At 37.7% G+C, this 20,056-nt stretch overlaps 1 protein-coding gene across 5 annotated transcripts in view; it reads left to right on the top strand.

Annotated features, from left to right (window-relative positions):
* The first annotated feature begins 1,617 nt into the window (after nucleotides 1-1,617).
* The window catches only part of MLLT6 (MLLT6, PHD finger containing), a 121,724-nt gene continuing 103,285 nt past the window's right edge, over nucleotides 1,618-20,056 (top strand). For 4 of the 5 annotated variants that reach the window (XR_015696431.1, XM_087713541.1, XM_087713539.1 and 1 more), the window contains exons 1-2: nucleotides 1,618-2,129; nucleotides 18,054-18,133. Coding sequence is in view for 4 of the 5 variants with exons in the window: in XM_087713541.1 (XP_087569667.1) it covers nucleotides 2,021-2,129; nucleotides 18,054-18,133 (189 nt within the window). In the remaining variant the exon portion in view is untranslated. The remainder of the gene's footprint in view (nucleotides 2,130-18,053; nucleotides 18,134-20,056) is intronic. The other variant, XM_087713540.1, reaches the window with a different exon arrangement.

The following is a 20,056-nucleotide window of genomic DNA, read 5'->3' as shown; positions in this document are numbered from 1 at the left end:
TGCCAAATTCTAAATAAAACGCTGCTTGTGACCCACTGTCGTTGTGATGCCAATCATTTTTTTTTTAAATTCAATTCAGAACAAAGTGTAAGAGGAGCGGCATGAGAAGAAGCATAATGATGATGCACACAATTTACAGTCAGGCTCGCTCTGTTCCTAGTGCAGGACTGTGATTATTGGTGACATGCTTAGAGGAACAGTAAAACGAGTAATCAACCAATCATTTTGCTTATCATGTGTTACACATGTATAATCAGAACAAGCACTATTTCAATAGTAAGCCAGAACCGCAGGCAAGCTTAAGAGTCTGCAGTGGAGGCAGTGAGTTTTATAGCAGTACAATAGTTTCCTGCAAACCCAATGGATAGCCATCAGAAGGGAAAGATCCATAAAAGTGACTAATAACTCCGTCCCTCACAAATTTAATTAGTCCTTTCTTAAAACCATTTCTGAAATGGGTGACACCATGGGTGATGTTGGCAAACTCACTTAACTTTATGTTGCATCAATAAGTACTTCTTTTTACCAATTCTTAATCTTTTCTTAGTTTTACCAGGCAACCTGAATTCTAGTGTTGTAAGAAATGGACACTTTTTACCATGCAAGATTTACAAATTGCTGCCATGTGACCTCTTTCCTTTCTTTGCACAAATCTTATTACTTTGATTCTACTGCAAACAGATGCTTAAGAAGAATCCATATCCAGGATAAGATTGAATTAATATTCTCCTTCTCCCATTTTTCTCTCACATAATTTCATTTTGAAGCAGCTGTCCAGATGCTGTCTAACGCCTGCCCCAATATATTGGCCAAATTTGCTTTCCCAATTTTTCAGTCACTATATAAGCCAAAATGAAAGTGAGACATTTTGATTAGTGCTAGTGAAGTGTATCTCTAGTTTCCTTGATTCTTCTTTGTGATTCAACACAGCTACCTCAGATTTTGTCTGGTTTGGGATAGTTATACATTTATACATGTTTCATATTTTTTTTTGAATGGCTATCAGCCAGGTGTTATATAGTTTTAAATTGCTATTTTATTGCACACTGAATAAATGTATATGTTGTACCCTATGGGTTGTAGCAATAAATCATAACTGATTGATATAAACTAGGCAGATTTTGAAGCCCACACGCGCTCTTTCTTTTCCTCCTCCCCCGTAAAGATATGTTTATTCGCTGCTGTGGCCAAAAGGTGGCGCTGATGACGTTTTTATCTGTCAATCGTTAGATAATAGGTTTTTAAGCGAGTGTAATATTCCTCCCCCCCCCCTCTTTTCTTCTTTTTTTCCTCGCTCCATTGCCCCATATTGGACAATAAACAAGAGAGGAAAAACGGAAGAGAGAGAAAGAAAGAGAAATGGGGGGGGGGGGAGTGTTACCGTACTTTAGATGCTAACTCCGTCTCTCCCTCCCTGCCTCGAGGAAGCCGGAAAAAGAAACAAATAGCAGCCCCCCTTCCCTCAATCCTTCAGCATGGTTACAGAAAAGCGGGTCGCGGGGTGCAAATGGGGAAGAGAAAAGCTGCAATAAAGCCGAATAAAGGTCCCGCACACCTAGCTCCAGCGCGCCCCGGTTGCCCTCCGAACCTAAGACTTCAGAGCCATAATTGCTCGCGCGGTCGGCTGCAAGCAGCCCGGGCGACGTTGTGTGCGTGTGTGCGCGCGTGAGCGTCGGGTGTCGGTGAGTGTGTGTCGGTGTGCCTGGGGACCAGCCACCGCGTCTGCCCGAGCTCAGCGCCAGAGATGCCGCCAACCTCTCCTTTGCAAATAACAATGTGGCATTTTCGTCCGGGGGGGAGGCGTCCGAGCCTTCTGCCTTCTTCCCCGTCATAGCGGATTGTGTGCGGGGGCATATCTTTTACATATCAAGGCGGGTCGGGGGAGGAGAGAAGGCCCGAGATCAAGAAGAGGAAGAAAAGGACGAGGGAGTAAATGCGTGCTTGGAAACAGTCGTGCCAGCAGTAACACAACAAGGGGGTGGTGGGGTGGGAAATCAGCAAAAAAGAAACTTATGGAAGAATGAAGGAGATGGTGGGCGGCTGCTGCGTCTGTTCTGATGAACGCGGCTGGGCTGAAAACCCCCTGGTCTACTGTGATGGGCATGGCTGTAACGTGGCGGTGCATCAAGGTAAGAGCCCCCCACCACCTAGCCTTTCCTCCCCGCGGATACCTTGGCCAAATCCTTCCCCCCCCCCCTTCTCTCCCGTTCCCCGCCAAACCCCGACTCGCCTTCTAACTCTCCGGGCGCTTGCCAGAAGTGGCTTGGCAGAGCTGGAAAAAAGACCATGGGGGTTAACCGGGACCACCTCCTCCCGCACTGATTGCCTCCCTAAAACCTTCGCAAGCTTTCAATAAAATAAAAAAGCGGCGGGATTGGTTTTCGACATGGAGGAAGAAGAGTTGGAGGCGGGCTAAAACATACATCATCATCGCCGCCACCACCATCATCTTCATCATTGTTATTGTTGTTGTAACCGTGCATTGAAGGAATTCTAGCGCCTTTTGTTCCGTTGGGGTACACTTGACAGGGGAGAGGGAGACGGATGCAATGCTGTGCAAAAAAGAAAGAAAGAAAAAATAAAAGAAGGGGGGGGGAGAGAAAAGATTTGAGGAAAAGGGTTAAACATGTGGATAGCCTGTGTATGTTGTCTATGAAAAGCATGATTTCAGCCTTTCCTTCTGCACTGACTAGGAATGTGTCTATGTGTACATGCTCCTAGTTATTGCTTTGTTTTGCTTTCCTATTCATTAAATTTTAATTGCACCACCATATAAAGAGGGTAAAGATGGGATACATCTGAATGCCAACAGACTCCAGAAACATACAGGGGACAGGGAAGCGTCAGTTGTAATGGATGTTGTAAAAAATATATTATTTGACGTAGATTCAGAATGGCAGTGACCTCTGACTGTCTCCCTCAGCTTCCTTCCGGATTAGCTGAGCTTCTATTATTAGCTGCCCTGTAACATTGGGGATTTTTTATTGTTTATTTTAATGTTGGGGGTGGGGAGGGGGAGGGGGAGCTCTTTGGCCTGCAATTGCAAGGTAAGTGAAGCAAAACAGAAGGTCCCAAGGACCAACCTGGGAATATACTTCTGTGCAAAGCCACCTGGTGTACAGAAAGCTGAAATGTGTGTGTGTGTGTAAGAGAAAGAGAGAGACAGAAAAAAGAACACTCTCATTACCACTTTCTAGTTACCTGTAGTAGATCATTAATCCTGGACGTGTAAGACTGATACCTCAGTTACACCCTGCCTCAGTTTATTGCTATAGCTTCACATCTAAACTAAGCTGCTGAAAACAGAATGAGCAGAGTTTATAATACTTTGCTGTGGTGAATAGTACATTTTAAAGGATAAATCTTCCTTTGGTCTTGTACTGGAGTTTAGTTTGTGGCAAGCCCACTGTTCTGGACCATTCATTTACATAGGAGAATAACGGGCTTCCTTCTTCCCTAGTCTCCAAACTTCATGTGGGATAGCTGAAATGTTAACTTCTATGGATATTCTTCCTGCCCACAGATTCTGTCTTCACTTTACAGAACTTACTGGTTTAATCAGACTTTTGAAGTTTGATGGAAGTTGAGGAGGTGCCCAAACACAATTCATTTCTTTTTCCCCCTCTCCTATAAATCTTACAATTTATATAACCTGGTTTTATAATGACATCTTCTTTTTAAAAAAGGGAAATAGCTGTTACAGGAGATGACAGTATCTAATCAACTTTAGCTGATCTGGATAAATTTAAGTCTTTGCTGGTTCTGGAATGAACCTAGAGGGGAGACCACTAGAACATCCCAAGGCAACAGGAAGATTTGAGGGGAGTGGGGCGGAAGTCTAGAAGAATATAATGGCAACATGTATTTTGCAAAGATCATAGTATTTACATATGCATGTAATTACCTGGAGTCAAGCTTGACTTTAGTGGGCATGTCAGATATTATCTAACTTAATCAATGGTCTGTGGAACATCAGTGGAGGTTCATTAATTGGTCCCCCACAACTGTATGATATTTGCTACCATTAAATATTCAGAACCTGCTAAGACTCAATTCTACTTCTCTGCATTTTGATCATCAGCTGATTTACAATCACTGGCCAAAAACTTGTTTATGAAAGTGCATATGTGGATAATACAGACATAGTGAGTACTTCAATTCAGAAAATTGATAATAGTGAACAGGAACTGAATGTAGTTACTGACTCAAGTCTCATCATGCAAGTAACAAAAAGGATCAATTACAAACCCAATAGTTAATATCAAAACAGGATTTTAGTGAAGTTCTTCTTAGTCCTCTAATGCTCAATACATTTCTATTGAAGAACATTGTTGTCCAGTAAGCATGAGTTGCTACAATGGCATGGGATACTTAATGTTTAATTTTGAATTAATGTTTAGTAAAGCATTAGTTTTAAAATTTAAGAGTTTAAAAATCCTCTTAAAATACATGGGAAGGAATACACAAATGCAACTATAATTTCTACATTACTTGCTTAAAAAATGTGAACTCCTGAGCTTTTAAAGACAAAAATGTAGGGGTGTGTGTTTAATTTGGCGTTTCCTGCATTTTCCAAATATTTATCTAGTAGTTCTGAACAGCAGAAAGTTTCGGATATACTGATCTAGATATACAATGAATCACACTTTATTCATATTACATTTTATATATTTCATAGCATAAGACTTAACTTAGGTTACAGCTGATCATTTTATCTAGTAGTTTCCACAGTAAAGTTTAAAATGAATCCTTATTGAAAAGTAAGACTATTTTAGTAGCTTTGGTGCTAGCTCTTGAATAGCCAACACATAAAAATAATTAGGCAAACAAGCAAAGGAGGTAAAACATTTGCAAAAAAGAAATGTGTCAGATAGAACAGCATCTATAGGGAAGATTTAAAAAAAAGTTGATGGTTGCAACAGTCCTGTTTCTTTTTATATGTTCTTCAATAAAATTGCACCTACAAAAAGAATAGAATATCAGTCACACTACCAGAAACACTAACTTGACCTTTTGACAACACCTTTCCCCATGCTGCTGGTTAGCTGACTGTTTACCTGAGTTTGGGACAGCTGTTGCAGCTAGATGTAAAGTTAAGCTATAAATACATACATAGTGATTAACAGTTTGTAAAAATGGGTAGCATTTCAGATTTGCCCTTTGCCCGTAGAACTTTGAAATATTGGCAATGCAATTTAAAAGCGCAGGATTTTTATTTGACTTATATCAACAAGACGTATTAGGATGGGAATCTATATTTTGTTCCTCCAACACCATATTTATTTATAAAACTTGTATAGTTGTCCACCTTAACATTTGACTAGTTGGCAAAGTGTATTACAGTGCTGGTTTTGCAGGAAAAGTTTACTTTTGTCTCCGATGTACAAAACCCAGTTTGGTCAGATAGGACAGTTACCTTAAAACTTACATGAAAGTTGTAAAGTTATCATAGTTACCTTATCTGCACTAGTGTTGATGGTGACTAACTGGTAGCTTCATGGCAATCTATTGATTTAGAGGACAAGAAACAGATATTTGCAGCCAGACTATATATCTTTTGATGTAACTAAAACCCTTCCTTCCTTCCTTCCTTCCTTCCTTCCTTCCTTCCTTCCTTCCTTCCTTCCTTCCTTCCTTCCCTATTGCAAAATTAATAAAGAGGAAGAGTCAGAGCTCTGTGTATCTTCTTAGTTTCTAGGCAAGGTGCTTGTGGATGAGTAACTTTTCAGTTTTTTGCTGCTCTCTTTATCTTTTTAGATTCTGGCTTATTAAATTGGAACTGGACAAATGATTGCTCTTTATAAAGTAAGACACATGACCATCCAGTCAGAATTCCTGTCCTCACCTTTCACAAATTGTATTTTTATTTTATTTGTATTTTTTGCTGCTGCTGCGGCCTTATTCTTTAATATGTGCCATATTTTAAAAAAGAATGATCTGGCTGAAATTTTCCAGTTCAGAAAATTAGGTGCAGGCCTGGTACAGGAGATATACAATGAATGTGCTTTGTATATCTCCTGTTGTAATTATAGAATTCCACAGATTTATCCTTTCCTTTCTTATGTACAACATTTAGCATCTCTGGGCACGTGAGACAGCTTCTTGAGAAAAATGAGTCCAACTCCATACTCTTCTTTCAAGTTCAGTGTCCTTTAAATAACACTATTAACACCATTTGCTTTTATTTGTTGATAGAAGGAAGTCAAACCAGACTGTGTTTAAAAGCTTAAGAGATTTATTTGCTAGGTGAATGAACATTTTTATATCAATAGAGAAGAATATTTGTAGCTCAAACCTCACTCCCTACCAGAACTGATGATGCTACCTAGAATGGGTGATGAAATATTTGCAAGAAGAAAACCATGTTCAAAGGGCACTAAGGACCCCTGAATGTTTTACTATTCTGAGAGCAGTAACCTGATTCTTGGCAGATGTTATTTGCCTGTTAGGTACCCTTAATAGATTTCCAGTTACTGTTCAAACTATCACTTTTAATCATGAAAGCCCTATATGATTTGGTACCTAGATACTGACAGAATCAACTTTTTCTGTCTGTATTAGTTATCCAGTATGCTCTTCCTAGATTACATTGTGGGTCAATACTGCCATGAGTTTACCAAAAAAATATAAATTTTAAAAAGGGATAAAATATCCCATTTTAACAAATATAGGCAACCAAGGCCAGAAGGCACTGTTTCTCAATCACTGTTCCAGCTGTTTAACTTTTTACTCCATGTCTTTTAATACTCTGGAAGTCATGAAATTGAGTTTTTATTTTTCATTATCACAATTACTATAATTTACCCTTTTGTTGTTAAAACTTTGGTTAGCTATGTTTTTTTTAAAAAGCAATTAATTATTCTTACCAACAATGTTTTTGAATTTTAAGGAAGCACTTTTTAAATTGTTTTATAAATTGCCATGAGCTTGTAGAATAAATAAAGCATGAACATAATAAATAATGACATCAAAGGTACAAGTTGTAGACAGGATGGTGCATTCATACAATCATGGGCTGCAGTATCACTCGTGCTTGATATCCTGTAGGTTCCCTGTTCTACCTACTTTTAATTAGAAAAAGATGGAAAACTGGCAGGCGGAAAAGTTAAACTCCAACCTCAAATTACGTATTTATTTAAGATTGCCTCTTTAGAAAACCAAAATGATAAGAAGATATAATTCAGCATTTTATTTGAAAACGTAAACAATTGCCTGTCAGAAAAGATCAGGATAATTTGGGGTGCTAGAAAACATCAGGAAAGATTAAAAGCGTACCAAGGAGCAGCACCATCAGTTTATCTTCTGGTAAATCAGTGGCTTGTTCTGTAACTTGCTATGCCCTGGCAGCTGCTGTTTGATAAGCAAGCAAGTCCCCTTCCCATAAAAACCATTTTATCGCAATACTAATAACTTACTCTCAAAACTACACATACATCCACTAGTCCAGAAAGTTAGCTAAGACTGAAGAAAATCATCTTGATCAGGTATGCCTTGTTTAGCTGAGTTTTTAAAATGAGTGTGTGGCCCAACATGATTCCAAAGGAAAATTGACGAGGCATTTCCACTGAATGGTTAGATAGATTTTCATCCTCATCTCATTCCTGCACCAAACAACTAGAGGTAGATGTAAATGTAAACAAATTGTGTTTATTAATTATCTGTCTTTTAACTAGTGCCTGATTAATGAAAGGTTGAAATATTTCCATTTCTGTATGCAAAGAAAGAGAAAGGCAACTCAGGCTCCTACAGAAGCTAACATGCATTATAATAAAAACTGTTCTTCTCAAGAAATATACTAGATCCAAAGTCACATGTAAATAAATACATGATCCCAAAGTTTGATTTAATTGATCTACCAAACTAGGCAAAGGGGCTTCTAGTTTGTTAATATGTTTATCACATTTCTACCCTTCTACAACCTAAAAAAAACCTTTCACCAGCTTACAATGAAATAAAAGGTGTGTAATGATTAAAAAAAACCCTCAAATACTTCTAATATCTAACCTAGCTAGCAACAATTAAGTGGCAACGTAACTTAATCACCCTCCAGAAATGTTTCATCTTCCAACACCTTACGGAAGGCAAACAGCATCACAATTCAACAAACCTCCAGTGGAAGACTATTCCAGAGGAAGAGTAGAAAACAATACTTTGAGGTTTCAACTATCTTGACTTTCCCAAGGTGGAGAATAATCAACTGCTTCTCCTAGCGTAATCAAATCGGTCAAGCAATTTCTGTGGAGGCATTGTGGTCCTATAAGTATTTTGAGGCTGAGCCTTGAAGGGTTTATATGTCAAAATTGTCACTTCAGGACAGTGGTGGGTTTCAAATTTTTTTCGAACCTACTCTGTGGGTGTGGCCTCCTTTGTGGGAGTGGCTTGCCGGCCATGTGACCTGGTGGGAGTGGCTTGCCGGCCATGTGTTTTCTTTCTTTCTTTCTCTCTCTCTCTCTCTCTTTCCTTCCTTTTGTCTCTCTGTCCCTTTTTCCTTTTTTTCTTTCATCTCTCACTTTTTCTTTCTTTTTTCTTTTTTTTATTTCTTCCTTTCTTTCTCTTTCTGTGTTTGTGTGTGTGTGTGTGTTGGGTTTCAAAAAATTTTGGAACCTCTTCTGTAGGTGTGACCTGCTTTCTAGTGGAACCTCTTCTAACCGGTTCGGTAGATTTGACGAACCGGTTCTACCGAACTGGTGCGAACTGGTAGGAACCCACCTCTGCTTCAGGAGCTAAAAGGGAGCCAATGCAAGGCTTACAATACTAAGGTGACCAGATTTTCAGATTGGTACAGATGCAATATGATCCTATCAACTATTCCTGGTAAGGATCTGATCCATTGCATTTTCCACCATTTTTTCGTCATCTTTAATGCAACCCTATAAGATCACATGTTACAGTAGTCTAAAGAAATGGTGATAGGGACATGAGCCACTGAAACAAGGTTCATATATCCCAGTTAAGATCACAACTAGGGCATTGCTGTTACTGGGCAAAGGCCATTTGCTGATCTAGCAGAAGCCTCAAGTCCAGGAGACCTGCTCCTGTAGGGATAGTGCAGCTCTGTCTAGAATTGCCACTGAGGCCATAAGGAGAATCTGAAAATGCAGTCATGCTAGATTTACATTTTAGTCCATTCTTTCCCATCTAGGCCCTCACAGTATCCAGGTACCTGGACAAACCTTTGACAGTGTCTTCAGGGTAGCATGAGGCTGCAATATAAAGCTGGAAATTATTCCCAAAAGACTAGCTGACCTACCCCAGTGGCTTCATGTAAATATTAAATAACTGAGAGAGAATTGATCCCTGCAACTCCTCACAAGGGAGCAAACACTGTGCAAGTATTTGCTCAGTTCTCACTCTTCTATTGCTTCTATGCTCCCGTGTAATGGGCCAAAATAGTCTAAGAAAAGGATTTGCCCATGAAATTTCACCGAGTGAAATTATTCTTCTAGCCTAACTTACTTCATGTGATATTGTGAATAAAAGATAGAAAGAAGGAAGAAACATGAATATCCCTATCAACTTTCTTCAAAAAGAAGAATGGTTGCAATTAAAAACATGCAAACGAGTCAGTCCTATACATGCCCATTCAGAAATTAAGTTTTACTCTTTTCAATAAACATTTTCACAGATAAATGATGGCCTCAGATATGTTACAACTGGCTGATGCTCAAGTTTCTGTAGGTTATAGTCCAAATATATGGAGGGGCTTCTTTCTAGAAAACTGGAGCATATGATTGCAGAGTAACATTTTAGGATCCCATCTTTTTGGTATTTATTCCTTGTAAATTAAAGCTCTTATCCTCCTTTGGGATCCTTGTGTTTCTCATGTAGGATGCTGGAATTATTTATATGTTCATATCCTTAAGGGCATATTTATAGGGGTTTTTTTAACTAGTTTTTCCTTTTATGGTAAAGTATCAGTAAATGCAAATAATAGGAAAGGGAGGGGTGGAGAAAGGAAGTAAAAATGGAACATGAAATTTGAAGAAGAGAATATTACTAACAGATCTTACTGGATGTCAGTTTAAGTGGCACGTTTTAAAATAAAGTTAAGCCAAGTTGGGAACCCAGACCTGGGCAATTATCCAAACTAATAAAATAGCCAGAATTTTCAAACATGGAAAGGCGCACAGGAACGTCAGTCTCCTGATTAGTAACAGAGATCTGTCTTCGAGTACAGTACTGTCGTACTGTAGTACTGTCTGGCAACCATGAATATTCCCATGAGCCATTTGTCTTCACTATCAAATAGATCTCAGAACTCAGATACAGAATAGCAATAGCAGTTAGACTTATATACCGCTTCATAGGGCTTTCAGCCCTCTCTAAGTGGTTTACAGAGTCAGCATATTGCCCCCAACAACAATCCGGGTCCTCAGAATACAGATAAAGAATTGATTAATGAGAGTGAATCTGTAAACTCTGAACTTTCCTTTTAAATAAGGTTGAGAAGAAGAGAATTTTAGTCTAGAAATAAGGCATCGTGGGAAGAGTCACATTATAATGATCAGGATCTCAGTATTTTTCATTCTGCCCTATTAGCATTGGGTTTTTTTATTTATTGACTATATCACTGGTATTTGTATTTTGTGTTAATTAGTCTTTTCAATCTAGTGCCCTTTATTCTTTTTCCTCTGCAATTATACTTATGTTCAACATCTCTGCATGCCTGACCTGGGCAAAATAGAAAATAGATATGGATCTATATATCTGGAGAGGATACTAATTTACAGAAAACTGCCTTAGTGCATAAGTATGTCAGCATTGTGCATAAAGTTAAAATGTTTCTCCTTCTATGTTTTTTATTTGGATACAAAATATTGAAGCACATGCAAATGTGCATTAAAAAAAGATTACTCGATGCACATGTTCAGCCCATGAAATAGTATTGAGCATAAGGACTGAGCTCACATTTGTTTGATAGAATAATCTACTCTTGTTTTTTTTACATAATCTTAGCTTGTTTCAGTTGTCTAATTTGCTTTAAAAAAAAAAAACTTTTGATAACCTTGCAAATCACTAGTGGAGCGGGCCATAAATCCAAATGGACAGCGCCAAGCTTTGCTATCATCTAATGGTCATCCAATTTTTTTCCATAAATACAGATAACTACCTATGGACAATTTTAGATCTTTGTTACCATTTAATGGTTATCCAGATTTTTGCGGCCCAAATTTGGAATTCTTATGTTAAACCACATAGACACATAGACTTGCCAATGCCATTCTATATATTGTAGCTATTTAGTAAAAAATTATATGATTCTTGTATTTTTCCAGTATATTTATTTTTTTTGAAAAGCCACCCCCCACCCTCTTCTTAAATTAACACAAGGCAAATCTACAAGGATAAGCTAGGCTACAACAGAATGCAGCAAGTGCAATGTGTAATAATGATGGATGGGGACCTTGAACAATAATCATTAATATGAAAATAGAAAAGTTACAACTATAGGCTTGGAATATTTCTCTCAGTATGATTTCTGAGACAGTATGATTTCAGAAAATACTATTTGTCACTTAACAACAGCAAGTTAGAATGGATTGACAAAGATGACTCATACATCTACCAGCTATTTTTCTGCTGCTGAAAAAGAAAACTCTCTTCACTGCCAACATGGGAGGTTCATCTTACCTGTAATTACTTGAACAAAATGGCTCTAATTTTTGACATTTTCATCTCTCTATTCATACACACAAATATACATATACTGCCCATATTTTTAGCTATTTCTATTATATGTGTGTACCTGTGTGTGCACCAGAGGTGGGTTGCCAATTTTTTTACTACTGGTTCGGGCACGCTTGCATGCACAAAGCTTCTGCACATGCACAGAAGCGTCCAGGAGGGTGGGCAGAGGCCCCCCCCGCTGCCACTACTACCGGTTCAGCCGATCCGTCCCGAACCGGGAACAACCCACCTCTGGTGGGCATATACAATCTGTTATACTTCTTTGTGGATTTCTTTTGTCCAGGTTTAGAACAGTTTATGTATAATTCTATGATGGTTTCCCATGGAAGCCACTTGGACTGCAATCCTATACAGGTGGTCCTCAACTTATAAGTAAAATTGAGGCCAGAATATCTGTTGGGTTAGTAAGATGGTTGTTAAGTGAGTCGTGCCTAATTTTACAACCTTTTTATCGTGGTTAAGTGAATCACTGCAGTTGTTAAGTGAATCAGCCATCATTAAGCAGAATCAGCTTTCCCCATTGACTGTACTTGCCAGTAGTCAGCTAGGGAGATTACAAATCGTGATTGCATGACTCCCCTAGGATCCTGCAACTTTTGTAAATGCACCAAAATTTTGTTCATGGGACCATGAGGATGCTGCATTGGTTGCAAGTGCAAGGGCAGGTTGTAAGTCACTTTTTTCACTGCCATTGTAACTTTATTACAAATGGTTGTAAGTCGAGGATTCCCTGTACACATTTATTTCTGAGTCCTCTTGAACTTTGATAGAAGTTGCTTTACAGTCAGAGCATGCATAACATTTCTTTCTTTAATATAGTTTCATTCTGTTTCTCATTAATACAGTTCCTGAAGGGATTGAAATAAACTTTTGCAATATGAAATAAAGACACTAGATAGAGAAAAACAAAGGTGAAATTCAGACGATATAGACCAGAGGTGTCAATTTTATTGTGGGCCACACTAGGGTTTTATTTGACCACAGGATGGGTGTGGCTGGGGGGTAGCCAGCTCAACGTCACTTATATCAGCGGCACCTGTGGCCCTCGGGCCAGATCTAAGTGCTAAGGTAGGAGTTCCCTCAGACCCTCCCTCCCTCTTATTATAATCTCCTTTCTGCCTGTTTTCCTTCCTTCCGTCCCTCCCCTTCTTTTCCTTCCCGCCTCATTCTTCTTCCTTCCCCTCTTTCCTTATTGTTTCTTCATTACTCTCTTCCCATCTTTCCTTCTTTTTCTTTCCCTTTCTTCTTTCCCTTTCTTCTTTCCTGTCCCTTTTTGCATGCTCAAATGCAAAAGAAGAAACATATCTCCTTTTGTTTTGTTTTTAGTTTGTTTTGCTAGCCCTCTGCCAGCAAAAACGGAGCCTGGGAGGACTGCTCGCAGGACCCGCCGGGCCCCATTTTCGGCCACAACAGCCTTGTGAAGCCCTTTGCCAGAGAAAACAGAGCTCAGAGGGGGGACCCTCCTGGGCTCTGTTTTCGCTGGCAGAGGCACTGTGGGCTGGTCCTTTGTTGTTTCCAGGGTGGCCCTCAGGCCAGATCTAAGCACCACATGGGCCTTGAGTTTGACACTCCTGATATAGACAATATTCATATAGGGAAGAAGGTTCCTATATGAGAATGTAGCTGAAAAAAACTGCCCAAGATTTTCAAAATTCACAAGGAGAGTTTTCTGTGTCATTTTAAGAATTGATTTCATCTACTAGGGCCTCTTATGATGGAGAGGAGAGGTGTCTGCATTAAAAAAAGTGAAGATTGTATCTGTGACCACATGACCAAAACCCACTCTTGTGCGTATAAAAAGAGACAGGGTTTTGCATGATTAAAGCCACCTTCTTGGGTTATATGTTTATTTACATCATTCCATTTTGAGGACTGTTCATCTTGCCTAAGCAACTTTGAACAGCAAACAGTTAAAAACATAATATAATGCAAAACAAAAACAAAACCAGAATACAATAAAAAAGCAGCTGCCTTTGGATACTCTAACTCCATCTGTACTAACAAAGGCAAGACCGTAGGGTATTGCAGTCAGAGCATTAGATGTCAGTGAGCAAAACCATGAATCTGATTCAGTTGAATTGTTGTGGATAGAGTATAATGGGCACAGCCAAGTGCTCCACTGATACCAATTCCATTGCCTTAAATTTCTGCCATGTATAACCATTTCTTGCAGATCCATTTGATCTAGTAAGCTCCTGCAAAGCAGATCTTTTGTGAATGCTTCTGTATTAATTACAGCTCTGGCACCAGGATTTTGTGATTGCAATCATAGATCCTAGTATCCTCCCCTAATGTGAAAATGATGAGATATTCCAATAATTATTTTATTCTTTTGAATATTTTTTTCTGTACAAAATTGAGATGATTGTATTGTTAAAATGGTGGGCTCTCTGCTGGATTTAGAACCCTGGCAATTGACCAAATTTTGCTATCTTTTAGAATTGCTAACATTTTCAACTGGCCTCTGGATGCTACTAGTGTGGCATCTCTTAAATATGACAGAAATAGATTCACTGTAGGACTTTCGATAAGAAGCAGCATAGAATTTCTCACACATCTAAACTGTTGAAAAGAACTCAGTGAAGCTTCAAATGTTGCCTGACCAAATATTAACCTTTCTGGTTTGCAAACATGGAATAGGAGTAGGAGTGGAGATTCATGTATTTCTGATTCAATCAGAATTTCAGAAGAATGTCTGGCCTTTGGACCCATTCTGAATCACATCGAAAGAGTTGAGGTCCAATATTGTGTATATCTAAAGGAAATTCAACCTATATTTGAAAAGCTTTTCTATAGCTCCAGTACAGGCTAGTTGCACTGTATGTGAATAATTAGATCCCAATTCCCTTCGTAGCAACCAAGACATAGTCACAAGAGAATTATTGCTGTGCACATCAGAAGTCTCAATGGATAACTAGGGAGACAGCGTATATACCACTGCTTTTTCCCTCCCGTGTCTCTGTTATGACATGATGCATTAACTTAAAATCAGAGATTTTGTTTCTGTAACACAACAAAAATATTTTTTTGGGTTGTGAGTCCAACTCCAGGGTCAGTGCAGGGAATTCAGAGTTAGAATATTCTCAGGATATGACTTTTCAAAGACATCTAACCAGGGAGAATCCATCAACGATTCTAAAATGTACTTTATCAAACTGTTCTACCGACAACTAAAATCCATATTCCTTGTAACGTAAGTCCATTGAATTTATCTCTTCAGATGTAGTGGAGAATAAGCTTTGCTGTCCATTTGAAGAGTGCCATTATATTCCTCTTCAGTCTACCGGATCTCCAAATTAAACAAGACCAGTTACTTTAATTTTTGTTCCTTACCATTCTGTCCACTATTATTCCTTTAAAGGACATAGGTGAAGGCCTCAAACTGGACCTAGTGGATGAAATATATGGCTAATGCACAATAATGTGAAGTTTTCAGAACACATTATGGTGTTCTAAAAACTTGTACTCCATTAAGGCAGTATGAAATTGCATTAGCTATGTTTGCACGTACATCACGCAGCTGACTCACTTTTAGCAATAAAGCAAACCAAGCAAACGTACATATTCTAGCTTAATCTGAGTGCTATTTTTGCTTCAGAGAGGCAGGGGGAAAAATAAGAAAATAAGAAAAGTCTTTTACTTTGATTTGTATCAAGGTTTGCTAATTTAATTCACTCAGTATTTTAGATTCACCAAGGCTATTCCTATATACAATAAAATAAATATATGTACTACAAGGTATGTCAGTTGTTCAAAGGCACAGATCCCAAAAGTAATTTTCAATAGAATAATTATTATGGGTATTTAGAACAAAAAATAACTATATCAGATGTTCTTAAAATAAAGTGCCTCCTGATAAATGCAGCTACTGATATACAGTATACTAAATAAAATAAATACACAAATTTCCTATTATAGAGTTGCACATCCCACAGAGAGTTCAATTGTCTGGACAAGCACAGTTTTAAATAGTAACTGGGAGGAAGATATGGAAACTTTAAAATTATTTTGATTCCTCTTCTCTAATTTGATAATTGCAGTGTTGATATTTGATATTTTATTGATTGCATGTTTTCCTTACCATGAGATCTAAATTAAAATAATCTGTTAAAAATAGTAAGATTCAAGTAGATTGATTTAAATTGCACTGATTTGAATGGGCCTTTAATGGCAGCTGCATCTGGATCCAGCATAATTAATGCATGTATCATTTTTAGCAGTAGACTTCTATGATATACAACATGTCCCTTTTTCTTCAGAAGGTGATTGTAGAAATATACTATTTTTTTTCTGAATCGTAGAACCTTGTAGATTGAGCATTTGTCCTAATATAACTTAGATCTAGAGATGAAATCTTTCAATTAGTTGGAACCATTGGAATTGTTATATAAATTATAACATTGTAGTAATAAAGTCATCTCACTGAATAAATGCAGTTGGGATTTCAGCTCTTTGAAAGGATTTCTAAAGGGGATTTAGGTTTATTAAATTCAGTGATTTAAATTTTGTTTTGGTTAGACCCCTGTACTCTGGAAAAATCAGTGAAAAACTAACTCTGTGTTGTTCTTAGTTTAGCACTAATTTTGGCAGAGTGCTTTCTGGAAAAGCTGAGAGTTCAGGAATTACTCCAAAAAAATCACTTTTACTCTCTGTCAATAGTCTCTTTAAACAGCATTTTTACTTGTTTTGATTTATTCTGTTTATTAACTGATACAATAGTTTGGATGTTTATGTCTTTATCTTCCCTAGGATATTTTTAAATGATTATTATTTTTATGCTTTTTATATCATGTAAAAATTGCTTTGGTTTCTTTCTTTGCATGGGAAAAACAGCACCATATTTTCATCAATCAATCAATACATTTTTCCCCCAGTGTAGCACCTTTTGTTCTGTTTCCTCTCCTCTGTTCATGATTTTCCTTACTTTCATCTGTTTCTTTCAACAGGAAGGAATATTAATAACATGTTCAATGAGATTGGGATCTTTCCCCCTCCTCCTTGCTAAAGAGGGATGCAGGACTCTCTTGTTTGCCAAGGCTTTAATGCTTTTATTCATTTTCTGTTTCCTATAGTTGTTTGCCCAGTCTTCTCTGGTAACCCCTTGCATAATTTCCTTGAGATATATAACCTACACTAATATTAAACTTTTCATGACTACAGAAAGAAAGAAAAATACCACATTTTTTACATTTCCATCTGTATGGATTATTAGACTGCTATCTACTCTCTTTTCCATTCCACACATAAACAATGCTTGTGGATTTGATCCCATAATCATTTCTGCCAGGATTCTGTATATAAGTGTAACCAACTAAATGTTTTTAGGAAGTTCACTGACAAGACTTTTAGTGAAAATGCTTTCCTCTGCTTTCATTTACAGCAATTATTATTTTGCCTCTATAAGTTGTATATAATCATTATGATTAATATTAATTTTACTAAATAAATTTATATGACTGCCCATGTACCAAAAGGAGCTCTAGGCAGCAAACAAGAACAAGAACACAAAGATTAAAAACCACTCAAGTAAAAAAGACAATATTGACACCACCACCACCCCAACAAAAGTCATATCCATAAATCAAATATACCATTCCTGTCCCATTAACTTTCAGGCTACCCACACATGCGGGAAAACCAGGTCTTCATTGATTTCCTGGCCAATGGGCCCATTGCCAAACTTAATACTTTTTATTCAATAAATCTGGCACCTTATAAATATTTTTTATTAGCATTTTCAGAACCCACAAGTTTATAAGATTTGGTGTTGAAAATTTCTAGTAGATTAATCCTTAATATTTAAGCTGTTTTGCTAAATTTTAGTAACAACTTAACAGATTTGGATAAACTTGGTAGTAACTTACTGGTGAATAAAATATGTTTTTAATGACACAGCAGTAAGGAAGTTGTAACAAGTCCCAATCCTTGACACAGTAGCAACACTTTAAATCTAAAACAGAAAAAAAGAGTGATGAGAAGTTTTTTTTTCAAAGAGGTTGCAATATGACAGATTTATGTCATTAATGATGTTGCAAGCTAAATGCAGCCACCAGCATGAATTGTGACCTCCCAGCTCCTTGATGATCTTTTGTTTTGTACTATTAAGAAGCCTGCAAAAATAGGAAACTTACTGAGTACAATACTGTATATACATGACTGGTTGATTCTATTCAGCTTGGTGGATCACAGATTGTGCAGACCGAAGAGCCATGTTTTGAGAGTCCAATCAAATTATACGAGCCTGAAAAATACAGAATTCTATTCCATTTTAGGTTTATGGCTGGAATCAGAAACTACCAAGCATATCAAGAAAAATACATAGCAACCCAAATTTCATTCTCGAATTTTCTTGTTTCTTCTCTTAGCATGCTATGGAATTGTTCAAGTTCCCACTGGACCATGGTTCTGTCGAAAATGTGAATCGCAAGAAAGAGCCGCCAGGGTGGTGAGTACACATTGAAGACATGTCAGACGAACAGAATAAAACTTGCTTAGATTATGCTAGTTATTATATGGTTCAGAATAATAGTTAACCACTTAAATGTGAAAGGTACACAAGTGGAACATGGAAACAGAGGCCTACAAGAATTGCTTCATCCTGCATCTTGAGCATTGGTAGCTTCTGAACATGGAGCCTTTGTAACATTTTTAATAGCTGATGTCTGTATTATTAGATAGTTCACCTGCACTCATGTAGGTCTAATTTTCTTAAGAAATAATTGAATTTTTCATATGCCTAAGAATCTTTTCAATTTTAGATTTGCTAGTTTTTCAGGCAGTCCCTGGTCTTATAACTGTGACAAGATTGGGGGAAAGAAATTTTGATTTTTTTTCCCAGATCAATTTGATTTTAAAGTCATAAAGGACATGATGATTCACTTTTACTTATATTATATTGGTACATTAGCAACATTTCCCAAAGAAGGTTTAAAATACCCAGTCATTAAGGTAACCAATAAGTGGTTTACACTGTTAAACAAGGAGCAAAAGGCCCAGGAAACTCTGGACTATATATTAAGTATATTAAGTACTCAAGACACAAATAAATCCATTGCCATCTACTGGCAAAACTAAGAAAGTATTATTCTACAACTTGTTTCTTCTGAAATAGCAACCTCAGCTGGTTCTTTTTAGTGTTTTGTTGGCTACTCCCAATTTTGCTTGGGGGAGGGGGCAAATCTCATACCTAGCCAGAAGTCTTCTGATGTCTGGTATGGTATCCCTCTTTTCCCCTAGATTTAAAACATGAATGGATTTTGTGCAGATAATGAAATTGTCATGGTATAATTTACAAGAATAGCCAAAAGTTGTGTTGGCCTCAAAATGGGGAAGGTGTAGTTATGTCAGATGCAATCCATTCATTGACTAAAACACCAAACCTTAATCTTCTTGGTCACTCAGTGCAGAGAGAAATGCAAGATTATAAAGGGAATGAGTCGTTTCCTGTTCCTGGAATTTTGAAAAATGCCAGTTTTGATAGCCTTTAGACCTAGCCTGTAAAGAAGCAAAAAAAGATAGGGCAGTTGTTTATTACACATTTGCAAAAAAGATGTGAAACGTCAGAAAAAGACAACAAAAGAGGGTTTAGATTTCCATAACATTGGCATATCCAGATTTGTATGTTAAATGTATGCAGAATTGCTATAATAGAAATAAAGAGAAAATTACATTTTGGGCAGAACTTTAACCACAGGACCTGTGTGCGTGTGTGTGCTTCTGGCCCAGGTGTGACTTCAGAGCTGCTCACTTCAAATCTTCCTGGTTCCGTACTTTTAGATTGGACATAAATCAGACATTTTAAAGTTGCCATGTTGAGAAGCACTGGGTCAGATAGTTCTGCCTAAACCAGGCTGACCCAGAAAACAGAAGGAAGGGAGGGAGGGAGGGAGGGAAGGGGAGATGGGGGGGGGAGGCAAGTAAGCAAGTAAGGATCATTGTGAAGGAGCCTAGCTGAGATATGAGACAGATTATTTTGTGGGAGGGCTACATTTGTTAACTAAAACCTCCTTTGAATCAAACTTGACATCCATAATTTAGTATAGCGGGGCAATAGTACAGAAGCCTTTGACTTCCTACAGAATAATTCCTGAGCTTCCCAGTCTAGTAAATCTGATGGTCTCCTATCCAAGTAGTAAACAATCCAATTTTTCATGATTTTCATGGATATCCAAAATTGATGAGATCCTGGTATCTAACCGAGGAAGTGGGATTTATAAAGAAAAGGAGTAAGAAGATGTTAGAAGTTAAGCTAAGAACTTCAGGATACAAAAAGATACATAGGGAGTTGTTGAGCAAGGAGGATGTAAAGAAAGAAGGGATGTTCATCTGCTTTTTTGTGTGTGAGTTAAATGGAAGAGGAGCTTAGTTG

Source organism: Thamnophis sirtalis, unplaced genomic scaffold (genome assembly GCF_051295495.1).
Source record: "Thamnophis sirtalis isolate CommonGarterSnake01/CBP01778 unplaced genomic scaffold, rThaSir2_p1.2 scaffold_4, whole genome shotgun sequence".
In the NCBI taxonomy this organism is placed as follows: Eukaryota; Metazoa; Chordata; class Lepidosauria; order Squamata; family Natricidae; genus Thamnophis; species Thamnophis sirtalis.
Note: the sequence above shows the minus strand (reverse complement) of the source record. Positions and strands in the feature narration are given on the sequence as shown.